This window comes from Cydia splendana, chromosome Z (assembly GCF_910591565.1).
Source record: "Cydia splendana chromosome Z, ilCydSple1.2, whole genome shotgun sequence".
NCBI lineage: Eukaryota > Metazoa > Arthropoda > Insecta > Lepidoptera > Tortricidae > Cydia > Cydia splendana.
The window spans coordinates 10,960,108-10,987,081 of NC_085987.1; the positions used below are offsets into that span (position 1 = coordinate 10,960,108).

A 26,974-nucleotide genomic window follows, 5' to 3' on the forward strand; every position below is an offset into this window, starting at 1 on the left:
TTTGTTATAAACAGTGTTAATTTATGTTCTACAGTTTCTCAAAAGTTTAATGACTTGACTGTACTTCAATAGGCGAGTATGTACTTAAAACACGTAGATACCTAATCATAAACCAATATTTACACTCAAGTATGTTTTGTGAAAGTGTTTATTACTGTAATTGAACATTGAACTGAAATTCATACAGTTTAATAATTAATGCGATAACTTTACAAAAAGAGGCGTGGTAATCAACCCTATCACAAGGAACAACTTTAAAACACCTACTTACTGTCAACACTTTCAAAGTAAGTACCTAATTAATATTGGAGTAGTTTTGTGGGTATATAAGTGGGGTCGAGGCACTAAAATTATTTATTACAAGCATAGTCCGAGAGTAATCATGAGCACTAGAGCAGAAGCGAGACGCGAAATAGGGACAACCTTATCCCTATGCATATTTTCAATGCAGTGCATAGGGCTTTCGTTCGAGCGGCCAGACGGCACTGCCCGGCTTCTTCGCCAGAAGCTGATTTTCGTAGCGTCGGTTTGCACCATTGTCTATCACGTCTTCAGTGAAATCGTTTACATTGGCCTCACGTTATCTAATTCGCCACGAGTCGAAGACGTTGTTCCGCTTTTTCATACTTTTGGCTACGGCGCTTTAAGTAAGTCGAGTACGAGTTTAGCGAGACGATATAGATTAAAGGCCTACAGCATTTGAATTATTTGTGGCATTGAAATATTTATGTTTCCCGTATCATTAAGTTATTGTATTCTGTATTTTTAGGCATTGCGAAGGTGTTTGCCCTGTGGTCTAAAAAGAACGTGTTCGCTGAACATTTAGACGAACTGTCGGGCATATGGCCCATGGAGCCGCTCGATGAAAACGTACGAAACATCAAGGAGAAGAGCGTGGCTTCACTACGCCTAGTTCATCAAAGTAAATTTTATTTTAATGTCTGCAGCACTATGTATAATTGAGGTTAACGCCATCTAGCGTTGTATCGTCGCATTACTTGAAACCCCTAAGCACATTACTGTGAGTACTACTGGTACTACAGTTATATTAATACCAGTTTGAGGGAAACTCATTAGATGGCATTTAAATCAAAAAACAATGACATTGTCCGTCACACATAACATAACGTCACGCAAAGCGCCCTGCGCCACCTACATGAAACAGGAGGCTCAGGCATACATTTTCGCCGTGCGGTAGAAAGAGAGGAGAGACGCCTTACGCGTTACGCCTTACGCTGTCTCGAGTTTATCATTTTTTCCCCACCTCAAAAGTGCACAGCGCCGCTAAAGAAGTTTTCACTTCAAAAACATCTTTACGCGTATAATTTATGTCCGCACAGTCTGAACTGAAACACGAGAATATGAATACTAATAGGTATTAAAAGGTTGCATTTATGTAATCAATACCTAGGATTAATGTTTGCGCAGGTTACTTCTTAATCAACGTCGGGGGGGTGATGTTCTACAACGTGACGCCCATATGCGTTTACCTGTACGAACTGTGGCAGGGGCAGGACGCGGCGGTGGGCTTCGTCTGGGTGTCCTGGTACCCGTTTGACAAATATAAGCAAATCAACCACGTTTTTGTTTACATATTTGAAATATTTGCTGGTGAGTTTCGTTTCGTCTAAATGTCTTCTTTATATTGTCGATTTCCTAATTGAGAATAATAATAAGAGAAAGCCATAATAGATGACGACAGTAACAAATATCGATTTAACAATTATCTCATTGAGAACAAGTAGAACACGCTATTGTTCAGAAGCAAGTAACAATTAATTCCAACGTTTTGATTGCCTGCCTATACACACTATTAACTATCTAAAAAACGATACAGCGCAATTTGCTATTGCGAGATGTGCTCAAAACAAACATCGTTTCACTTTCTTTGCTTAATCCACTTTCGACAGTTTAAAATTGGTGTAGAGTTGTCCTCACGCAATGTTACTGTCAGACAATAATTGTTTTTTGAGGCAATTTACTATGTATACATCTGTCATATATCTAGATCATTTTTTGTCTGTTAAATAGTAAGAACAAAAGTAATAGTCATCGTGTCTCATAAAGTAAATACATACACCTGTATTCATTGCTATATATGAACATACGTTCATTCGTTTAAGTAATCCCACACAGTATACATTTACATAGGTACCTAATACTATTTTAGTCAAATAGGTACTTACAATTGGTGGGTTGCAATTGTATTTGACTAACAACGCATCTGTCATTTCATCCTTTATAGAACTGCCAATCTGTCCTTAATAGAGAAATAACATTGGCAGTTGGTGATACTGGCCCTTAATACAACAACTGTTAACTGATAGGTACCTGCAACAGTGTCCAGTGTCCACAACTGACCGATCAGATGGCGTGCGTGCACTCAACCGAACTAACATACCCGTATTCCAGGTCAGACTTGTGTGTGGATAATGATCAGCACGGACCTGCTGTTCTCGGGGCTCACGAGCCACATCGCCATGTTGCTACGGCTGCTACACAAGCGACTGGAGACATTAGCCGAAACTGAAAAGTCACAGGAGGAATATTATCAAGAGATTGTCGATAATATTAAACTGCATCAACGGCTTATAAGGCTTGTTCAACTGATTCTGTAGATTAGCCCGCTTTGGGCAAACAAAGGACATTCATGAGCTTCATGGCCCATTTTGATAAAATATTTCACGTGCCCCATCCTTCTTCCCAACCCGCGACACTCTTTTAGAGGGGTCTGGATGGGTTGGCTCCTGCTCTAGAGTATCTGAGATACCTATTGAGTTTTTAGACCGAAAGCCAAAACTTGGATGTATCCATAAAAACATATTCTTGTTTCTTTATCTACCTAAGTTGTAGCGAAAAAAGACAGCAATAATTAATATTAGGTATGAGAGTATTTCCCCTGAGTATCCTGAACGTATCAGGTAATTTAACATTGGTTTATAATTTACAGATACTGTAACGACCTGGAAGAGGCGTTCACGATAGTGAATCTTATTAACGTCGTATTCAGTTCATTGAATATATGTTGTGTCGTATTCGTTATTGTGGTTAGTATGTCTGTTTTTGGCCCAAAAAGAGATATAGGTAACAGGAATGTATTAATTATGAAAAGACAGTAGATATATATCTACATGCCTATAATAAGTTATAAGAGGATATAGCGACGCACATACCTACTGATATATACGTGACTACCTGCGAACTTGTAATCTTTATATATACACAGTAGGGGGAAGCGGGGTAGATAGGCACAAGGGGCAGGTTTGAACACTCACACTAATTCCTTAACTAAAAACTTATGTTCACCTTCTGCAACACTAAAACGTGGCTTTGTATGTGTGAGTAAGGTACGAGCTTCGGTACATGTCTCCTGACAGCCGTTGCCGCTTGGTGCGTGAAAACGTGTTTCCGCGGTCGCATAGTAAATAAATTATGATTTTTTTATCGAGTAGTGGTTCGAAATTTTAGACTTTACCGGATGAACATCATAATGAGCGCTTAGTACGTTTATTCAGTAATAGGGTTAGATTATTATTTTAAAGTAATACTTAATAGTATATTTTTAATAAATTATTTTTAATTTATTTGACCATTGGGGTACTTTGGTACAATAAAGATTGGGGCAGTTTTGAACATATCAAAGTGCCCCTCTAGTGTATCTAAGTGCCCCTGCCAGTTTTTTGTTGTGAATTTTTTTTTTTAATGAATAATGCGAACGTACAAAGAGTAAGAAAATTGACAAAGAAAAGTTAAAACAACCAAAGTAGCTTTTTGTCAAAAACTGACACTGATTTCATTAAAAGTTGTTTTTTGTACTGTTAGTGCACTTGCTGCTTAATAACTGTAGTATGTTCTAATAGCACCGCAGTTAATAGACGTTTTATAATGTTTAATAAATTTACTACTGGTCAGCTAACTGAGTTGATCTGTAAAGTGTGCTCTGGGGGGCAGTTTGAAACACTTACGGGGCACTTTGATTCACGTGCCAAAGTACCCCAAAATGATGTATCAAAGTGTCCCATGTAATGTATCAAAGTACCCTGCAGGTGGGGCACAATTGAACAAATCCCATTTTTTGTTAAAATCCATATATCTCTTTTACTGGCCATAAATTTAACAAAAAAACATATACTTTGTATACCTTAGTAAATTTGTCATCTACTAAGTACAAAAAAAATGTATTTTGAATTCATTTTGGGGCCTAAAATCGATTTCAAAAAAGGGTGTACCAAGCTGCCCCGCTTCCCCCTACCTAATCTACGAGCAAGTTACACTTACGCTTTTTTATTTAGACCTTATTCCTCTTTCTAATTCCATTTTAACGTTTTGTGTATTTAAATTTTACTCTAGCACAAAATAGTAAAATTGTTTTATGAATCGTGTTCCGCAAAAATTACACTGCTGTTTTTTTTCAGCTCCTGGAACCATTTATGGCTGTGAGCAATAAGCTCTTTTTGGCATCTGCACTCATTCAAATAGGAATGCTTTGTTGGTACGCTGATGATATTTTCCATTGTGTGAGTATTGCTATATTCACAAAACATACAAAAACCACAGGTTTCGCAATCTTCAGCGTGACAAATATGGAGAAAATAGAGTTGATGGATTTCCGCTTGCAACAATCCTGACACTGTTTGGGTTCATCCACTTTCATTAACGTTCGTCATACCTATATATGCTCGTCTGTTATGCTCATAGATCCAACACACCAAAATAGGAATTTCCTGGGAACATTCTCACTGTTGCATGAAAAAGGCTTGTTATAAATAATAGTACATTGTTTGCAGAACGCGGACGTGGCGCTAGCGGTGTATAACAGTGGGTGGTACCGTACAGACCCTCGGTGTCGCCGCGCCCTCATTTTCCTTATTCGGAGGTCGGTCTGACACTGTAATAACCGCAAAAAATGTAAACGCACTACAATTGCTACTTTCCACTCACCGTCAGACAGAAGAGAATGCTTAGCGGCCAGTCCACAGATTCAATCATTTGCTATCGATCAGTCCATGGTATAATAATATACTCCGCCTGGTACTCTATTCCCGTCTTTTCTAGGTCACCTAACTGACACAAGCCTACGTCATCATGCGACAGCGCTATATGATAATATGCGATAGCGCTATATATAGCGGCCATGTTATTGTGACGTAGGCCTGTGTCACTCTGGGAATAGAAGACCATGTTTTATTAGACCATGGATCAGTCTTATTTTACACATCGATAATGTAAATTCAACTGTCCATCATCGCCGGTCGGTTTACCTTTCAATCAACGTTTATTGTATAGATAGTACAGATGCCTATGCCTAATTCGTTACTTCAAAATTTTTATTAAAATTAAGTACACCTCCAATAAAGTCCAGTAGGCGGACCTGCTGGATGGGGTGTTCTTTTTATGATTAATGTATTTTTTATATGTAAGTTTATTTTTAGTGTTACTTTTAATCTAAGTATTTGCTGTTTTAGTTTATTTAAATAAGTTTATATTTATGTCATTTAAGTTAACTTACGTTCTTTTGTTTTAAACAAAAGTCTTATGAACTAGTCTTATGACCATGCAGTTATGCAGTGGAGTGAGCAAGACTTTTTTCATCCTTAGTGACCTTCATTCCATCATAATTATATTTTACATCTCATAGACTTGCATATGGTTAACAGTCGCATGTTAATATCTAGTACGTACACATTTCAGAGCCCAAAAACCAGTGGCGTTCACTGCCATGAAATTCACAAACCTGTCTCTGGTTACTTATTCATCGGTAAGTTGTGTTGTTGTACAATTAAGTAACTGCTAAAACATTTAGAAGTTTTTAAAATTAATATGGTACCTACTGATAATATGATTAGAAATTAAATTATATGTACAAAGTTTAAGTAGAAATAAATTAATAGAGGAAAAATCCCCGTCGCAGGCGAAGCTAAGCCCCGCGTCACTGGATCTCAAGTTTATGCACAGCCAACTCAGATATTGAGACCTCACCCGAGGACAGCGAATAGTTATTTATATTTAATTTATTTCTAAGCTTAATCGCTTCGTTTGCAGACGTTTTTGCTTAATACAAAATTAATTTACACAAAGTTTGCATCTTTCTTCGTACACATACAAAGCACGCGACAGCTATCTGTTGGAATCAGATGTAAAAGTTGGTTGGTGAAACCCCTGTCTAAAACTGCAAAATTCGTGTACAGTTTTTTTTTATATCTAGTAACACTTATTGAAACTCTGTAATGTAGAGGCCCAACGGAACCGACATGTCTTCATGTTTCTGTCGACATGACTGTGTTCTTTTAAATATGTAGATAAACGAAAGTTGGTTGGTTCGATATTATAATCGATATAGCTGAATTAAGACTAAATGATTTGGCAGCTTTTTGTTTCAGATCCTGACCAGGTCCTATTCTTACTTCGCTTTACTATACACCATGTACAATGACAGCTAAAGACAAGAAAATAAAATGAAGTAATATTGTTGAAACATGTACCTATATGTATTTATATACCTACTTATACTAAAAACAAACTGGAATCTACCAGTTTGCAAAGAGAATATGAAACAAAGCATTCATAATACATATAATATCATGTAGACTTTGATGCAGACTAAGTATCCCTACTGCCGTTAAAAAACTGTAAAATGAAGGTGTGAAATCTGGATTAAATAGTAAAGCTTCAAGTATATATTTTATTTGTGATATCCAATACTCTTGATTTTAATATTTGTGTAGGTACCTAGTTGCATTCAATGACCTTTTGTTGCATTAGGTTCAAGGCAAGGGTAACTTGCGTCCCTCTTTTACCTAGGTACTCCAGGCTACCCTTTACTAGGCTAAGGGATATATGTTTCCCACATACGGCACTTCAAACATGTGTTCTATTTTCGATCAGTAAGACTGACATTAGATTGTCATTTTTGAACTGTCAGCCTGGTAAAGTATTTGCTCGATTATTTGTGAGGGAGCGTGCGCACCTATATTTATAGGCTAGGAGTCATATTAATCATATACCTTATTAATCATATTCGATTTGCACTTATTTCTCTTCTTCTTTGGCCAACCCTCTTCCCAGCTCATCTGGGGTCGGGTCTCCTTACGCCAGATAGCTCTGTTCTGGGTTGTCTGCGTAGTTAGGCTGTCCTGGTTCATCTCTTTTTGTATTTTGGTCCACCAAGTAGCGGGGGGTCTACCTCGTCCTCTGGATCGGTTTGGTATGTTCAGGACCTTTTTGACTACATAGTCATCCTCTCGCCTGGAAATGTGTCCGAACCAGCGTAGTCGGCTTTCCTTGATTTTTTCAGCTATTGGAGCTACTTTAAACGATCCCCTCACGTGTTCGTTACGGGCTTTGTCCAGACGTGTCACTCCACCTGCCCATATAAGCATCTTCATTTCGCTCATATGTAGTTGTTGCTCGTGTACTGCTTTAGTAGTCCAGCATTCAGCTCCGTATATTAATGCAGGTCTCACTACTGTCTTATAGAGCTTTCCCTTCGTTCTAATGGGCATTTTGGGATCACAAAGAGTTCCGGAGATTGATCTCCATTTAAGCCATGCCGTATTTATGCGGTTGTTTACATCTCTATCGATGTTGGCATCTGGTGTGATTGTAGAACCCAGGTATTTGAAGGTATCTGGGTCAAACAGATCACTGTGTTATGTCTTTCCTGTAGACATACACAAGAGTTAAGGGCTATAAAGGTTAATTTTCTTATTTAACCCTTATCCACGTGAAAAGGTCCTCCTTTTATTTAGAGAACTATGATAAAATCATTGCTTACATGCCCACAAGCTGTTAACTATTGCCCACAGGAGAGAAAAATGTGCTGTTCGCGATAACACACTAGTTTTCACGTGGATAAGGGTTAAATAAGAAAATTAACCTTTATAGCCCTTAACTCTTGTGTATGTCCACAGGAAAGACATAACACAGTGATCTGTTTGACCCATCTACTTTAGGTAATGGTGCATCATCGAGGCTTATGGTGCAACCTGCACTCTCTGTACCATCGTAGTTACACTCCATGAATTCCGTTTTGGTTCTGCTAATTCGAAGTCCGTGGCTTTCAATTTTTGCTACCCATCTGTCGAAAGTTTCTTGCAGGGCAGCTGCACTTCTGCTTAGTAGCACAATGTCGTCTGCGTATAGCATGCACCATGGGGTGGGTCCTTGTATTTCACGTGTAATAAAGTCCATGCAGAGATTAAATAGCAATGGGCTAAGCGCTGACCCTTGGTGGACTCCTACCTCTACCTTAAATGGGTCGCTGAGCCCGGCAGGGCTCTTGACGCAGGTGGTAGTGTCGTGATACATGTCCTGTACTATGGCTACGTAGCCTTCAGGTATATTCTGCGCTCTCATAGCCTGCCAGACTAGTTTCCGAGGTACGCGATCAAATGCCTTTTCCAGGTCTATGAATAGTAAGTACAGGTTGTCTTTGTTTGCGCGGTGTTTTTCCATTACTATTCGGATGGTTTGTATAGCGTCGATCGTACTTTTACCTGGAATAAAGCCAAATCGATTTTCTGAGATGTCAGATAGAGCCATTATTCGGGCCGCGATTATTCTCTCCCACAGCTTTAGGGTGTGCGATGTCAGCTTTATCCCTCTGTAGTTTCCGCATTGGGCTATATCTCCCGTTTTTTTTTTTTATATAGGGCATAGAGTACTTTTTCGCCATGATTCGGGAATCTTACACTCTATTAGGATATTATTGAAGAGTTTTGTTAGCCAAGGTAACGCTGCATCACTCATTTTCTTCCACACGTCTGCTGGGATTTGATCAGGGCCAGCAGTCTTACGATATTTTATTTTAGAGACTGCTTTTCTGGTTTCCTCGAGAGATATAAGATTTACGGGGCCTTTGGTCGCTCTTACAGTGGTCCTGGATTCACTCGGGTACTCTTCGTTCATAAGCTGTTCAAAGTACTCCTTCCATCTTTTGTTAATGTCTCTATTTGATGTTAAAAGGGTGCCTTGGGTGTCGATTTGCACTTAGGTATTTATTAAATTAAATTATTGATTATAATTATAATTAATAATTACCGAAGATTCTCTCGGTTGACTTTTAACTGTCATTAAAGAGATTTACCATAGAGTAACTTTCAACACTACGTTTAGAAGAGGTGGAAGTTAGAACATTAGGTATAAGCAGAAAAGCTTCCGTTTAATGCCAACATAACAAACTTGTGGAAATTACCAACAAACCAAAACCGTTTTTGACTATTATACTCTGTCAAGCAATTTCCGTCAGTAGAAAAGAGCGGCAGATTTATAAAACTAGGCGCGAAGGGTTATTGTCCCATAGAAAATTCGAATTACGCGCCTTTTTCTACTGACAAACTTGTTTGACCGGCTGTCATAATTTCATAGAAGTTTGACGTTTAAAATAACACTTGCACTACGTGTGCTATCAAAATCGTTGCAGATTTGGCGCCTTGGATGATCTAATCTAAAGAATATAATACTCACCAGTCATCAGTATTCAGTAACTATATAAAAAATTACTCTATGCCAAGGATGTATATACTATAATAATCTCACAACACCATGAATAAAATAATCTATCAAATAATATATGCTCTCTAATAAATTAAAAATATGAATAGAGTCTGTGCAGAAAGAGAAGAGTGGTGGAATGTATGGGGCCCAATACATTCCACGACTCTTCTCTATCCGCACAGACTCTACCTACAATTACTTATGCCAAAGATAGATAGGCCTAAGGTATGGTGCCATCTTTTCGAGCGATGGCGCCATACATTTGGCCTACTCTCGACTAGATGGTGATACTTTTTGACATTTAACAAATTTAACACATATCAGTGAAAAAATAAGCATCTTAGTCAAATGGTTAATCATTTGTGTCTAAAGATGGCAATAAATGTACTGATTACATAATATACTTTGACAATATTCCTCTATTTCAAATACTCTTTGCTTATGCGAATGAAACTAGGGACTAGAAGAAAAACAAAATTACTTATATATTTTTTCTGATAACCTTTTCTGTCAATTCCTCGTCAGCAGAGCAGCAGCAGAGTATAATAATATATGAATAGGACAGCTCTATGGTCTTAAACAAAGAATTCAAATAAATAAAGAATAATATATGTCTTGAAGATGTATTGAAGTTGACAAGGTAGTGTAATAACTGTCACGTTGGTTTGTGTATATTCATAAAATTCATAAATAACACAAAATTAAAAATAATTAACAGTTTTCTAGTTGGAATTCTGCAGTACAGAATCATTAAGATTTTTGGATTATAACAATGAAAACATCAAAAACAGACTCTATAGAACAACAAAGCCTACCTAGTGTGCCGGCTATAGGTAAAACACCAATACACAAAAAGCATAGGTACTAAAATAACAACATATCTCACAGTACATTTTTATATACATTTTTTCTTTCAGATAGTAATTCTAAATACGTGTTACATCGCATTCGCACAGCTTACCCTAATGTTTCGCTAATAAGCGTCACCACTAACGAACCAATCTCGAGTGAAGACAGTGGAACGAGCAAAGAACGTAATAACCATAGCTCTAGAAACAAATGGGATCGTCAATATGAAAGACTTGACTCGGCAAGTACTTTTATAGATTAATTTCTACTTAATAACTTAATAATTACGTTAATTGTTTTTCATTATTTTAACGGGACTTCACTTAATTCCGTTTATGTATTTACCCGCATTTTCTGAATCAATATTTTTATAAGAATTTAGCTTTAATTAACTTTACTGACTTGATTTCGTGTTAAGAGAAAAGAAGAAGGTACTAACCTAACTAAAACGGAGAGCGTTTTATTGCCCGAGCTACTGCCGAATGAGCTTGAATTCCTTCAACTGGTAACTGACGACAACGTTTCTGCTGTGCGGGCCTACTGCCTGTCACACCCATCCCTCGACATAAACTGCGTCGATTTCCAGGTCAGACACATGTATTAGCGATTATGATATGACGAGATATCCTCATCGCCATATTTTAAAGACAATATATTGATAAATAATTAACACTTGTAACTATACCAGAGTATCGTTAAGAATCCTTCAGAGACTCCTTTAAAAGTTTTGAAATTATCACCGTTATTTCTGTGGGATACCGTTGCACGTGGGACCGTTCAGCGCACAACTGATTTCATGAGTTTCATGACGATGATCTAAGTATTCTAAGTCACTGACTAAGAATTAATTTGCTTTTAAACAGCCGTGGCTTTAAAAAAATATAGGTATCTCTTAATATTAACGGCATACATGTAAACGGGCTTTTTACTTATTAATGTCTTATAGGTAGTTACCGTGTAAGCATTAATTAATGAAATAACACGCGATTTTAATGTGTTGAATATAGGGCACCTCAGCACTTCACATAGCTGTAAAAAACCGATCGGAAGCAATGGTCGAATTTCTCTTAACGCAGCCAAATATAGAAATCGGTGACACGATAATGCACGCCGTTCGAGAGAATACCATAAAAATACTTGGTAATGACGTTGAATATGACTTCGTTTCAAACAAAAAGTAAAATTTCATTTTCTTATAACCCAATTTGTATACTGACATGTGTTTATAGTAAAACTGCTCGATACCCGAAAGAAGATATGCCCTGGTTTGGAGTTTGTAGGCAGCACTCACTCGCCAGATTTTCCGGAATACGTTACGCCTCTGATGCTCGCCGCGCACTCCGGGAACTACGAAATAGTAGCGCTGCTGGTTAATCGAGGCCACACGATACCTCAACCGCACTCACCGAATTGCCTTTGCGGGGAATGCAAGTCAGTAAATTCTACGGTAATGGCTGGGATCTTACCAGTCGACCGCATTTAAATTACAGACCCCAATAGATTTTACAACTTCACTGAACGATCGGGTTTAGCAGAACACTTTTATTATTTTGCCACGTTACTCTCAATCGAAATTTTACGCATTCCCGAAGGTTCTATAGTACCTATACACTACATAGGTACGCACTACCCAGTTTATAGCGCCAGACTACTTGTCAGATATTGTATGGAACCCAGTAGGTAGATAGTGACACCGAGGCACGGTCTATTTTTTGCTGAGTACCTACTGGGACAGACTGTAGCAACGGATTATCGTCCGGGATAGCTAACGACTATCATTTGTTAATTCTACTATATTAACTTGTTTGAAAGGGAGTCCCGCGAGACGGACGCTCTACGGGCAAGCAACGTCCGGCTGGCTTCGTACCGTGCTATGTGCGCGCCCGAGTACCTGGTCCACGTGGCTGCGGACCCCATACTGGCGGCGTTCCGTTTGGCGAGGGTGCTGAGCGCGCACGCTGACGCCAGCCGCCACCAGGCTGCCGCCTACTTACAGCTAAGGAATCAAGTCAGCGAGTTCGCCGTGAATCTTATAGGTTAAACATACCATACCAAAAATAGTTTTCTAGGATAAAATTTATCGAATGCACATGTACAGTCGAGAAAATAACGAAGTAAACAAAATATTTAAGAATCAAAATAATTTTAATAGCTCTGACAGTAATTCCAACGCCAGCTTGACAGCAATGACGATCATCACTATCATCAGTGCCCGGATAGTTTTCGGTGCGTTAGTGACCTAAAATCATGTAGGTAGCATGATTTTGCCTAGCTGATAGTAATTAAGAATTCTCTAGAGTTTTTGGGATAGAAACATATTATATGTTTCTGCTATATTTATATAAATACCTTTAACAGTATAACAGCTTTAATAATAAACCGCCTATTTCATTCGGCACAGTAGACGCGTCTGTCAGTCCCAATTTAATAAATAAATATTCAGATCATATCCACACAAAATAACGAAACTAAAATTGATATGATGTATTATTTAAGTACTTGCTTAATCTTAATAAGCTTTGCTGAGTAACTATGTACATCAGACTACTTACAGTAAGTTCAGGGTTTGCTTGTGTCAAGCTTTCCATCTCATTAACGGGTTTAATCCAGAATTAGCCTTTAGCGTTTACTGTAGGAACTGCTTTTACATTAAGTATTCCATTAACCGTTACTGTTTCAATAAATTGACAGTAAATTACACGTGTCACATCATACAGCCTGAAATAACAGCATTAAGCTCACTCCAAATGACATCAATTTAGCCACTAGTTTATTCTCCGCAAGTATGCTAAATATCAAATCGTTGGCCTTTGGTACAACCGTTAGTCCGCCATGGGATGTGGTTTGCCCTTTTGTTACCACTACTTTATTGGGAAACCGAGCAATAATAAAACTATAGTATCTATAGGTAGTACTATGCATTAGTTAATAGTACTTACCTAATGTAATTTAAACTCTAAGTGGTAGACTCCATAAATACGAGTAAACGTTTAATTTACTCATGTTAACCCTATTGCCATTCGTCATTATGTTAAAAATATTACTTCAAATTCTTTGCTAATTTAAGTTATAATAATTACTTAGGTACTTTGGCAACGAATGCTATAACACATACCTAATGGCCAAGTTATTCTTCGTATTGCTTTTTAAAGGTATCCTTTGTGTTTTAATGGCTAAATCTGTGAGAAAATGTCAGTTTAACATATTAACTTTTATAGTTTAAGTGCAGTAGCGGTATTATGTTATGAAGAGCCTGGCAATAATTTACATTTAACGACCTATGTTTGACATTCTTTAATTTGCACAAATAACAGGCAAATTCTCCTCCTGTAAAATGCATTTACGCCATCTTCTTAACGATCGCTGTGGGTCTATCTGTGTTCTAATTGTAAATTGCAACTCGCGGTAATTGAAAGTCGGAATTTTGCTATTTGCCTCTCTATCACTCTTATATTTTAGACTTACTTACGCGAATTTGTTATTGATATGTTATTTACTCGCTTCCCTAATATAAAGATACAAGTGACATGACATCAATTTATTTAAATTAGAATCTGTGTGTCTACAGAGTGTTGCCGAACGTCAGCAGAGGTGGAAGACGTATTGAAGCAAACGTGTTGCCAGAGCCTCACGTCGTTCAAACTGCCGCGACTTCTGATGGCCGTAGACTATAAACAGAAGGAGTTTGTCGCACATCCTAACACACAACTGGTACCTTGGATATTTAATTTACGCTTTCTTAAAAAAACCGGACGTGCGAGTGCGAGTTGGACTCGCCCACCGAGGGTTCCGTACTTTTTAGTATTTGTTGTTATAGCGGCAACAGAAATACCTACATCATCTGTGAAAATTTCAACTGTCTAGCTAATCGGTTCATGAGATACAGCATGGTGACAGACAGATGGACAAACGGACAGTGGAGTCTTAGTAATAGGGTCCCGTTTTTAATCTTTGGGTACGGAACCCTAAAAAGGGGTTATTCCACTGAGACGTACAGTTACAGCTGCCAAGGGATGTGCATTTTACCTTACTTAGTCACATTAATAAGTATGTAGGTTATTAATTAAGTGTGAGCCATAATTGAAAAGATACACACATATTACATATATTGACAAATAAGAACATATCGATAAAAGAAGATTCCATAGTTTTAATTCATCACCGCATTTGTATCATTTGACCCACAGTATGAGTCAATTAAAAGATAATACATAAGGTTTTATAAAAAGCTTACAAATTAGAAACTAACCTCTATTTGGTCGAATAGGAGTGTAACTTGTTTACATCCCACAGACGTAGATTTGACGGATTTAGGCGGCCAAAAGTCGATTTTGCAAAAATCAACCTATAGATAAAAAAATATCACGTGGGGGTAGCCTATAGACCCAGGTATATTGTGGTACCCTCCCCACTCCTTATCGTCAAACCTGAGCCGCACAACAGGCAGTCGAACTTTGACTATCGCTCAGAGCGCACGTTTCTGTTCTCGACGCTCCTAAAAGTTACATGTTTTCCAAAGTGTATATATTTTTTTCTGGTATTTTCATAAAGTTTTATTGATGGAATCCAGTTACTCAGGGAAGAATTTATATATTTAAATCATTTGATATTATATTTTTTACGTTTATCATATATTTTGAGCCAGTTAAATATGACCTTTCACAAAATGTTGTTTTTTTCATAGATTTGGTTTTTCAAACGTCTTTTTGTTGTACTTCAGGGTGCGTCCCTGTAGTGTATTGTATATTATATTTGAATAGAATGCTTATTCCTCTTTATGTTGTTTACAAAATTAGCCGCAACTAGCCGCAACTTCCGGACTTAGACGCTTTCAAAGAAAATTCCTTTTCGTTTAAATTGATTAAAAAAATATATTATTTTTACAGGTAGGTAAACCTAGTGCTTCGGGGAGAAAAGTTCTCACTCGAAAATATATTTTAGAGTAAATACAAGAGCAAAATTTACCTGTTTTTATTTTTTTTAAATTGATAAAATATAATTGTCTTTAATATAAAACACGTTTTATAATGTTTTATCCCATTTTGAACTAATATAAACCCTAAAATAATATTGGCCGCCTAAATCGGTCAAATCTACGTCTGTGCATCGGAGAGAAATGAGAAGGATTGGTATAAAAAAAGTTGTCGAAATTGACGATTTGGTGGCTGACTGTATTATTTTCCAAAATCTGTAAATGTCAATAATCGTTAAACCCCTTACCGCATACGAAGCCATATATGGCCGATATGATATTTAACTCTATTGACAGCTATTAAAGTTCAAATTTCAACAAATATTTTTTATTATATGCAGTAAGGGGTTAACAAAATAGGGGAGACTTTAGCGTATCAGCACGGGACAAGGTAGCTTCCCTCAGTATTCTATTTTAAAAATCCACCCTGTATGTTAATGCCTCTTTATTAAGACTAGCACGAGGCCTCAAGCAAGAAAATTAATAATGAACGCGTAAAGGCTTTGCTGGAAATTTTATTTACAGCAGCATGAGATTGTAGCGCTATTTTAATTGGAGTCAGTCCTCGCATCCAATCGCGTGCTATTATTAAGGTGTCTTGGGGTTATTACAATAGGATTATGGGCGAATTATAATATAAGTGATGTTTGGAATAGGGCTCGAAGATCACAACTTACGAAAGATTCCTTAAACTGATGGCGTAATTACTAGTAGTTCGCCCCGAACTGAGAACTCGCGGTTAACCAAAAATTATATAGAGCCATCGAGTTTGTTCATTGAACGTTGCACCTACTTATTAGTTATATAAATAATCTTTTCCATCAGATGTTTTTTTGTTTGTTTCATGCCTTGGATTAAGACGTTTTGACGAAATAAAGTGAAGCCATATAAAAAATGAGTGTAGCGTTAAGTAAAATAGATGGCGCTATTTTTTCGAATAAAGGGCTTTATATACGACTGTCCCTCCCCTGGATATTAGAAATTAAAATAAACTGTATCTGTGCTAAGCCGAAATATTTCCTGTCAAATGTCAAATTATATTATGTTTATTTTATATTATGTTTATCTTGATAATTATTTCAAAATGGTAAATTTAAAAACGATATTATAAAAGTGTAAACCGAGCACTTTCATTTGATACTAAACTCGACCATATTTTTGCAAATAAAATGACCAGAATAGCAAAACCTCTCACAAACAGCTTTTTGGCCTTTTAAGCTCTTCAATCTCAATAATCCCTTGATCGAACCTGCTCATAATTTAATGACTAAAATATAATGCCCTCGACTACACGTTTACCCAATTTCATTTAAATTAGGACAAATTTACTTAAGTTCTTGAGTATCAAACTATCCTCTGACAGTTCAGCTTAAAAACATCGAAATGCCGGGACGTGCCCCTAGCCAGCCGCGTGTCCCAAGTCGAATGTAAGAACTTCGTTCGCTTCGCTCACTCGTTCGATTAATTTGGATATAGGTAGTACTTATACATTTTATTGATCAACGCTTTATGAAAGTTCTGGTAAAAATATGAGTCATGGTAGGTACACATGTAACAAAAATACCAAATGGCAGTTGAGCATTTGATAACAGCTTACATGTACGTAATATATGGTATATGGTACCGGAGCGAACGCAAAAATTAGCTCAGATAAAAAGACAAATGTTAATTTCGGTAATTTTCGAAATTACAGAATTACCTTTACTGAATAACCCCGATACACCTTAACAGTATACTATCCGCCACTTCGTTTCCAGGTTCTGCAATCCTACTGGCTGGAAAACTGGTCGAGTTGGGAGACCAAGTCAACGGTATGCAAAGGACTCATAATAACGAGCCGGATTTTCATTACACCTCTCATTCTATTTATGTGCCTGGTAAGTGTACGACGTTTCCGCCGGATATTAAGTGTGTTTAATAGCTAGGCGTGTAAATACCCCTTGGATAGCCATCAGTTAGTACCTAAACATGGATATTAGGAACCACTTATGGACAGCAAATTTCATTCTATATAATTGGACAAATCGGTCGTATATTCGCCAAACGGCAATAAATTTCACTTGGTCGTTATACATGTACGTATTACTCGTAAGTATTTGCACGAACATGGTGTGATTAAACTTACATATAAATGAGTTTCCAGCTACATAATAGTAAATTTTTATTTTACATATTTAGTACACATTTGTGCTCAAAATACCACCTGTTTTGGTCAGTGTCGCCTAAATATGATATAACATGCACTCTAACGCACTTCAAGACGTAGGTACTCGTACAAATGGACAAAAGTACTACAAAACCCTTAAGAGCTGAAAACATATTACATATTAGAATATGTAGGATTGGTAGGCAAGTGATCTGTGCCTCCCGCGCCCAGACAAGCGCAGCGATACAATCAGCACATATTTCGGTACAAACGGCGCACGTTCCAGGTAGCCCCGTGCCACCGTCTCGTTAGCCACTACCAGATACCGTTGAACAAGCTGATTACCCACGCCACCGCCTACTTCGTATTCCTGGCCTTAGTCTTCTATATATCTAATCAAGATAAAGCGAAGCAGAAACGAGGACCGCCGAATACGGGTTCGAGCTTTATTCACTCTCGCTAAGATTACGATGATGAGATTTGTTGCCAAGATTATCACAATTAATTGTTAGGAACATTGTAGGTCAACGATTAGCGTGAGTTAGTACTGTTAGCGTTACTCGTCAAAATCGATTTAAGTTATCATAACTTATTTATTTTGTTCTTACCTACAGGTAAAAAACTTTACTAAAGCCCTTTATCCTGGTGGTAGGGGATAAATTTGGAGTTAAGTAGAAACCTATTGGAATTGAAAGATCAGATGATAGGAAGAATAAAAGGTTATGTAATGTTTTCTTTTTCAATGATCAGGGAAACGTCTAACATTTTTTTTAAATAGCGGGCGGCTGGTAAGCATTTAAAAAAATTGTTAAGTAGATTGTGGATTTCGTAATGTTGGTCTAAGTTAAATTGTGCTAGTACTTATTTGACAATTATTTGTAGATAAGCATTTATTTTATATGACGGTGACAATTTCGATACCCGATTTCTAACGAGTACACAATAATGAGTTTACAAACCATACGTTATTTATACTACACATTTAAAAAAGGAATGCCTATTCGAACACTTAAATTCACTATTATACTTATTCTGTGATTTCACTCACAAGAGGCACTGCAAGAGGGGCCTTAGTAAAGTTTTTTTACCTATAGGTAGGTATACCTACATATTTAGTTGGAAACATTATAATCGATTTTGAAATATAAGTGTAGGTACTGTTTATTTCTATGCCTGGTAAATAGACTACGCATTCCTCTAAGTCTAATGCACCCTGGCACAAATCCAAATGTCTCAATTTTATTTGACCGGCATTTAAAAGAGAGAAGGTTCCCAATTTAAACTTTTTAATCGAGTCGGGTCAGTTCATCGAAGGAGTTTGACACTGTTAGTGAAGTGGAACTGCTGATGAACACCATGAATCCAAGTATCTATTAATTAAAGACCTTAATACTAGATGGTCGATTGCGCATTACATATGTACCTACTACCTACCCTTAGGGCTCATTTAGATTTTAGACGATGTGAGAACTCGCATGCGAGTTTCATTACATTGTGGATTGTGATCGGTCGGTTGATTCGGACGTAACCACAACAGTCCGTAATGTAACTAAAATCGCATGCGAGTTCGCGCGCCGTCTAAATCAGCCCTTACTCAGGATTTTATTACCGATACGTCTGTCTTTCTGTTTCCAGGTGCAGAAACGCCGCTAATGCTCTTCGTGCTAGGCTACGCTTGGTCTGCGCTGCGCAAATGCGTGTTGCAGGGCTCGCGACGTTATTTTTCTTACGCATGGAACATCTTCGACCTCACCATGCTTTTGCTCTTTGGCCTTACTTTTGCTTTTTGGGTTGCTGCCATGTTTGAAACTGTTAATGATTATGAGGAACTGGGTAAGTAAATAATGAGACCATAATACTGATGGATCTACCCTTTAAGTATACACTTATTATCATCATAGTCATCATCATCATCATCATAGATAATGCTATCTATGATCAGGGTCAGGTATTTACTTACACGCAGCTGCTTGTAAGGTGTGCGAAGTGAAGTTTGGACTAATTTCAATGTCGTATTACTTGGTTGTTTTTTTAAATAATCATGTCTTTAATAATGTAGGTATTTGACAATAGAGAATATTAGGCAAAGCTCTGCGTAGGTGGCACCTTTGTGGCACATACAGTAGGTATCGTCTTGGGTCGTCCCATTCGTTTTTCGTCAAGTTCTTAAATTAGTCCTATTCTACTTTCGTCACTCATTCTACATTCGTCACAATCGTCGGTGGCTTTCAATGTAGAATGAGTGACGAAAGCAGAATAGGACTAATTTAAGAACTTGACGAAAAACGAATGGGACGACCCAAGACGATACCATACAGTAAACAAACCACATTGACACATCACACGTCACGTCAATCACATGGCCTACCGCGAAACAAGAAAATCGAAATTTCGTTATCTAATCTATCACTCTTGCATATTCGAACGATAAAGAGGCAGATAACTAAATTTCGATTTTCGCGTTTACCGGTAGGCCCTCGTTAACAAACCGCCTAGATGCATCAATGTCATATTTTATTGTCTGTGAAAACTTGTCAAAAAACAGTTTAAGGCACTGTATGTATAAATTAGTCTATGAATTTACTGAGTACTGAGTAGAACATTGCAGTAATATCCCTATTAATTTCCTTATTTTATTTATTGTGTGATTCGCTATTAATAACCCCAACAGATTTTTTTGTTATTATAAATTATATGTTTTCTATAGTAGGTATCCTCATGGCTGAGGACACTCTTCACTATTCCTCTCCAAACCGCTCTAATTATAAGGTCCGGTGAATTTTGAATTGAATTGAAATAGCCTTTATTCCTTGTGAATATGAATACCTACTAGCTTTTAATACGCAGCTTTGGCCATCTGTGCTCTTCTGGACACTTCTTGGTCGCAGTTCCCATAGTCGCTTATTTGAGAACCCTAATACACAAACATGTAGGTATACCACCTCACAATCTTGCAACTCCTTGGTTCTCTGCTTTTACCAGCTGCGATTCTTACAAGGTTAATAAATAGCCCTTAAAGAATTTTTTGTTACCTATGTTAATAATGTGTTACTGTAGTAAATAGGTACTTAATAATATGCAAAAGATGAATGTAAAACTTTATCCAGGTAAACGGAGTCTTATCGATTGGTTGTTGACAGAACGAAAATATTGGAACCAACATGATCCAACCTTACTGGCCGAGGGCACCTTCTGCCTTGCAACCATTTTTGCTTTCTTCCGACTCTTGTCATTTTGCCAGCTTAACTACCATCTTGGACCACTTCAAGTAAGTGAACCATACGTAAGAATGACCTTAATATACGTAATAAGTAGGACTGTGTTTTAAACTAAGTTTATGTGAGATACAGCTTGGCAAAAAAGAGTAGAAATTAAAAAGTGGCAACACTGTAGTGTCGTCCCGTTTTCTTATATAAATAGGTTTGAAAGGGACGACACTACAGTGTTGCCACTTTTTAATTTCTACTCTTTTTTGCCAAGCTGTACCTACACTAAAAAATTTTAATGGTGACAAACGAGTGAACGATCTGATTGGCTAATCCACATTACTAGTACCTAAATGCATCAATCTTTCTCAGGTGTCTCTAGGAAAGATGACTGTTGATATCTACCAGTATTTAAAAGTGTACGCAATAATAATAAGCGCATTTGCGGTGGGTTTGGCTCACTTCTATCAATATTACGATGGCATGGTTTATGTGGACGAAGCAGGGATGAAAACTGTACAGGTTCCTTATTTAACTTATATCTTTCATTCATATACCAGGGATGTAACGGATGTGGTTTTATCGGAACCGAAAACGGAAACAGATGTTTTCAATTTAGTTTAACGGAACCGAAAACGGAAACGGAACCGGAACCAGAATCGGAGCCTGACTTTTTAACGATGTAGTCGTTTTCCCCTTTCTAGAATAAACGTTCAGACAAAGTTTACACTTAGCCGTGTCCCCACTAATTACATCAAAATAGTTCCAAATCAAACTTGATTTCGGCTTCTTTGTGCGTTTTTTTACACACTAACATTCACCACACACACTACACACAGTCAGTAGTCAGTGCACAACAGAACACATACGATTTTAATTTTAATAACACGAATAAAACAAAGTATACAAACAAACAACAAATTAGCGTAGCACGTGGCAAGCGGGGCGATGAGCGAATGACTGCTTAGAGAATATAACCAACGGAGACGCCAAGTCTATAATTGTCGGTACAAAATAGTCTGCCGTTTTTTGCGGGGGAGGGGCACATCAAATGTATACGTAACGTAAACATAGCCATGTCAGATAAACGTCAGGCCATACATGGGGTTGACATGTGGTTGACCATTGGCCGCCTATTTTCTACAGAGGGGAACGCCTGTTAATGACCACTCCGTTTGGTTATATTCTCTAAGAATGACTGGTATGATGCTTGTATTTGATGTACGCCGCCGCCGCGCGAAGCATTGACATCCGTTATAACTTCCGTTTCAAACATAACGGAACCGGAACAGAAACGGATGTGTAATACCAAACGGAAGTTCCGCCTTAACGGAAACGGAACCGGAGCTCCGTAACATCCCTGTCATATACCTATCATGTTCATCAAATACAGGTGTTTCCATATAATTACATAATTGGTACTTAAAGTAGCAGTCCTTCTTGTCCTGTGAAAGTGTTTGCTTGTTATAATATCGTGTATGGCAGAAACAGGTTTCAATCGACCGGAAAGCCGATGACAGGATAGCTAACTAGAAAAGATCCGCTAAATAAACGCCTACTTCTACCTCGACAAAATGAAATAAGATAAAATAACAGAAACATTATACGTGGGATAGAAAATATGAAGTAGAGATGGCAAAGGAATCAGTTGTCAAATGTTGGGAATCGGCGAAGTTATAGAATTTCTTAACTGATTCAGACACAGACTGAGTTATTAATTGGAATTACAAATTATAATTCACAGGCGTCATCATTCATAAGCTTACCGGACACCCTAAAAACATTGTTCTGGGCATTGTTCTGCCTGTCGCCCCTGGAGAGTGCCGACGTGGTACTTGACAACCGCAACTCTTCGGACAGGCTTCCCCTAGCGCAGCACACGTACACTGAACGAATCGGATACATTTGTTTCGGATGTGAGTCTTAACTAATTATAATTATAGCAACAAACAGTGTGGTGTAAATCCAATTTACGAAAAATGTAATGTACATGGTGAACTTGATGCAACTTAAATAAGGTTTTATTTTTCGACAAATTGTTTATTTTTATACTATTGTAAAGATTTTTCGAAAAGTTAATACTTGTTATTAATAAGTATGAAGTCTACTTGGCATAACTACATAATTATTGTTGCATCATACAAAATGCCTTTTTTACTCGTACGTAATATAATAAGCACTCATAGTGAATTTAGTGTTTGGCATTTTTTTGGTAGGGCAGCCAGGGAAATTGCGGACCCTGTTCACTTTAGACACTTGATTTATAGGGATTTGAATCCGCCCATATTCTGTTAGAGTTGTGATGACAGCATTTCTCGAAACTCGAAAATCAATATTATTAAATACGACCAAATGCCAAAGTGGTATGAAAGCCAAGAAAATTGAGTTGGAAGTTGGCTGGCTTTTCATCAAAAATAACGCTTAGTTTTATAGATACTTAACTGAATTAGCCGCATTTATCCCAGATCCGCACTTGTCCCAACATACCTTACTTAATACGAAAGAATAATACTAATAAAAAGAGAATAGTACCTACTCTCGATAGACAGAATTGTTCCGGATGAAGGTTTCCACTTATTCGCCCAGATAAGAAACTGTATATTTGCACAAGTAATGTTTTATGAATTATGATACATCGATTAAGTTACTTTAATTTATATGACCTACATTACTAGGACCACAGCCCGCGTTGTTTATTACCGTGTTAAGTATATTTTATTTTTTATAATGAACACAACTTCCCCGTAACGGATAATTAAGTATGTCGATAAGCACGAAAGCAGGAACTTAAACTCTTAACTTAACATTAAACAACTTTTTACTTAGTATGAAAACTGAGTGAATATAAAGATAGGCACCCATAAAATCTAAAATTAGCACGGTAGGTACTTACACAGCATCAAACTGGTATTACACACTCGCAACTGTTATATCATTTTTCGAAAAGTTAATGCGTGTTATTAATAAGTATGATATTTTTTGCATCATAGAAGATAACGTTATTATTACTTTATATTTTGCTTTACAAAATCAGTGTTTGACATTTTTTTTGGTAGGTAGGGAAAATGCTGACGTTCCCATGGTGGTAAGTAGGTATGAACTATATTCCAAAATCTACCGTGTTCACTTTACACATGGACACATGATTTATAGGGATTTGAATCCGGTCATGTTCTGTTAAAGCTGTAATAACAGCACTTTCTCGAAAATCAAAGAAACCAACTAGAAAAAATCACATCGTTCTCAAAAAGCTTTAGCAGGTAGATACGTCTTTCCCGTGTTAAGGTAAAGCAATGTAAGCATGTGGTTCTCAAAGTTTTCTAGGAAAACTATCAAGATATCGAAGCTTTTTTGGAAGCTTGTTAATTGGGGAATCGATAAACTTTAATTTCTTAGTTTTATAAATAATTGAATACACGCACCTATCCCAACATACCTTACTTTTTTACTATTTCATAAATAGGGGTTATTTCATTAAAACTTATTACTTGCAGGTTTCGAAGTGATATCCGTTATAGTAGTGCTAAACATGCTGATAGCGACAATGTCTAACACATACCAGCGCGTCATAGACAACGTCGCCACCGAGTGGACCTTTGGGAAAACTGAGGTAACTCTCATTGGGATAACTTCAAAAGCGGGGTAATTTTGAAAATTGCTAATATCTAGGTACTAAACTAGAAGCATTTTCTAACCATGGTCTTACCACTGATCTCAATCTTTTTTGTGTCAATATTAACCTTTTGGACGCCAATGACCGATATATCCGCACCGCAGGTTCAACGCCAAAAACTGATTCATCAATCACAGGCCAGAGAGCAACATAGACCTACGTGCATATGCATAAAGTTCAATTTCAGTTTTGACACATCGGGGACGTGGCGTCCGCGTGACAGCTTTTGTGTTTGACACACGGCGTCGAAACGGTTAATAAAAATACCCGGATGATTAAGGAGTGGGTTCAATTTAAATTTAAATATCCGGGAGACCGAGCTTTTCTCGGAAAACCTATAAAAACTAAAAAATATATATAAGACATAGATATAGATAAGACCTAGCTAGATCGATTTATCGACCCCGAAAACCCCCATATAGCAAATTTCATCGAAATCGTTAGAGCCGTTTCCGAGATCCCCGAAATATATATATTAGATAGATAGATTTAGATTTAATAAGTTACCTATGTCTTTCCCATCACGGAACAATGGTGTTCCGGACCTTTGGGAGGCGTGCGCGGAGCCGAAGCCAACACGTAGAGGCCCTTTTGACACTTTAATGAAATGTAAGGGGTACACCGAGCGGAGGCTGCCCTTGCCCGTGTCATGGGACGCACGCAGAGGCAGCACCTGCCAGGGTGTAAGGACTATTGAGAGTTGATGGAATCTAAAATGAACTAGGTTATTGGGTGAAAGCGATGGACTAAGAACTGAGCTATGGGGTAAAAAACCGGACGCCTGCCTAATAAAACGGTATGCAATTTTATTTACCTATTATTGTTAGCATTTTTAAGGTGTCCGAAAAAATTCGAACACTTTAAAGAATTCTAAATACACCAGTAACTATGTACCTACAACTTGGTGGTACTGTGAATAGCCCAAGAAGAAAGGGCGTGTGCCGCATTCTGCCTGCTTTACTATATTTATCAACAGTCGAGTAAAAAGAAGATCAATTGCAGATGTATCTGAACTACATGTACGAGACCACGCTGCCGTCGCCTTACAACCTCGTCCCGACTCCGGGCGGCATACGGGCAGCCGCGGAGTGGCTGCTAGTCAAAATATGCCGCAATAAGCCGACAGTCACATGCTGTGCAAGATACTGCAATATTGTGAATATACAATTACAATATTTTATTCAATATCTACAGGGTGGTTATAAAATAATTGCATTCCCGTTCCCAGGTTTTGGGATTATACTGAGCAACTTTTACTATGGGACCTACCCCGAAATCGCGAAAAAGTAATTTGGCTGTTTCATACATTTTGGCTGGTCCTTTTTCTATGGGAGGGTAAATTTTTATTACGCAATTTCGGGGTTGGTCCCAGTGGTTGTAATCAGGGTTAAGGAAGCAATTGCGAAAGGCATACCTATGTCTCGAAGCTTTGGATAACGGTTTTGAATTGGTGTAGGTATCGTTAACAGCAGCGAAAGCGCCTGCTGCACTCAAGGAGCTTTTCATGTGATCACCTTTTCATTTGTATATACGTATAAGTGTATACTCGTAGGTGTGCACTTTGTACCTAATAAGGCTTGATTTCCTCCTACGCTGACATCGGTCGAGCACAATGTTCTATGGGCCACCGCACAGCGACTCTGACGTCAGATTTACCTATTGCTACGCTAACACAGTATTTTGGTCCGCAGGAGTGTGGCAACGATATACACGTGAACACCGAATACGCGGCATTGATGACAGTTCTGGTTCAAAGATACTTTAGGGAGAAGCGCTTAGTGCTCCAGAGCGAAGACCGAGCGAGCGGACGAGATCTCGATACGCTGCGCCACGAGTTGTCCTCTATAAAATCATTACTCGAAAACTTGCAACCGCCGGGTACCACCGATAATAATGAATAGGTACCTATTAAATAAGCTAACCAATCGCTGTATTTATTCTTTCCCTAATGACTCGTGCCTTTTTTTCGCCAATCATTGGCAACTCCGACAGTCCGCAGTGCCAGGCCACCGATTTATACACGGGTAATACGTATAACCATAGTAAAACATACCTATGAGTATAAGTAGTACATGCGTTCTCAAATATATTGAGTGACACCATGAACTGTGACACTAACGAGGACAAAGTACATATACTAAATATGTCATGAGGAAATATAAATCGATTTTTAATTGATTTGCGTCCATGAAATATATCGGTAAGTTATAGCACCTTATGTGGTCTTCCATTTATTAATCTATGACTATCGATAACAGATTAATCGGTGTTACATTTTGTCAAGCACTCATTCTTACCAGGAAAATTATATGTCTGATCAGTGAAAGGCAAAGTACCTACAGTATCTCACGGTATCTGCATACGTGTGATTGAGTTTTCTCTTGCACCTAATTAGATTAAGTTTAGGCTAGGTATCAATTAGTGTCCGACCGAAGGTTCGGTTTCAGCCAGTTTCGGCCAAAAAATCATGTTTCGGCTGTAGTTTCGGTTTCGGCCAAAAAACGGCCGAACCTTTCGGCCGGGCCGAAACTTACGAAATGGTACTTCGTACTATGAAACTAAACATGTGACAAAGATGAAAAGTTGGAGAACAAGTAGGACATCAATATTAATATACTGATTGACTGAATTAA

General features: G+C 37.8%; 2 protein-coding genes across 2 annotated transcripts; both read left to right on the top strand.

The window, feature by feature from the left end:
* Positions 1–306: 306 nt before the first annotated feature.
* On the top strand, positions 307–6,497 carry LOC134805229 (odorant receptor 4-like). The gene is made up of 9 exons (XM_063778536.1): positions 307–647; positions 770–922; positions 1,429–1,611; positions 2,413–2,596; positions 2,951–3,047; positions 4,416–4,517; positions 4,788–4,876; positions 5,692–5,758; positions 6,381–6,497. Exons 1-9 carry the CDS (start codon positions 383–385, stop codon positions 6,438–6,440), a joined length of 1,200 nt encoding a protein of 399 aa, XP_063634606.1. The 5' UTR covers positions 307–382; the 3' UTR covers positions 6,441–6,497.
* A 4,259-nt stretch (positions 6,498–10,756) lies between these two features.
* LOC134805042 (short transient receptor potential channel 4-like) lies at positions 10,757–26,242 on the top strand (the record flags this gene model as incomplete). The annotated part of the gene is made up of 14 exons (XM_063778330.1): positions 10,757–10,930; positions 11,352–11,484; positions 11,574–11,775; positions 12,157–12,380; positions 13,913–14,055; positions 17,074–17,193; positions 17,749–17,899; positions 19,098–19,295; positions 20,603–20,730; positions 21,041–21,190; positions 22,413–22,584; positions 24,163–24,278; positions 25,344–25,496; positions 26,033–26,242. Coding segments are annotated over 14 exons (2,274 nt in total), but the record flags the coding sequence as incomplete, so codon positions are not given.
* Between the last annotated feature and the right edge of the window lie 732 nt (positions 26,243–26,974).

Excerpts from the sequence above, each read along its gene's own strand:
- LOC134805229 (XM_063778536.1), top strand. The coding sequence starts at position 383 with ATGAGCACTAGAGCAGAAGCGAGACGCGAAATAGGGACAACCTTATCC. Across the intron at positions 648-769 it reads TTTTGGCTACGGCGCTTTAA|GCATTGCGAAGGTGTTTGCC; the intron begins GTAAGTCGAGTA and ends CTGTATTTTTAG. Across the intron at positions 1,612-2,412 it reads CATATTTGAAATATTTGCTG|GTCAGACTTGTGTGTGGATA; the intron begins GTGAGTTTCGTT and ends CCCGTATTCCAG.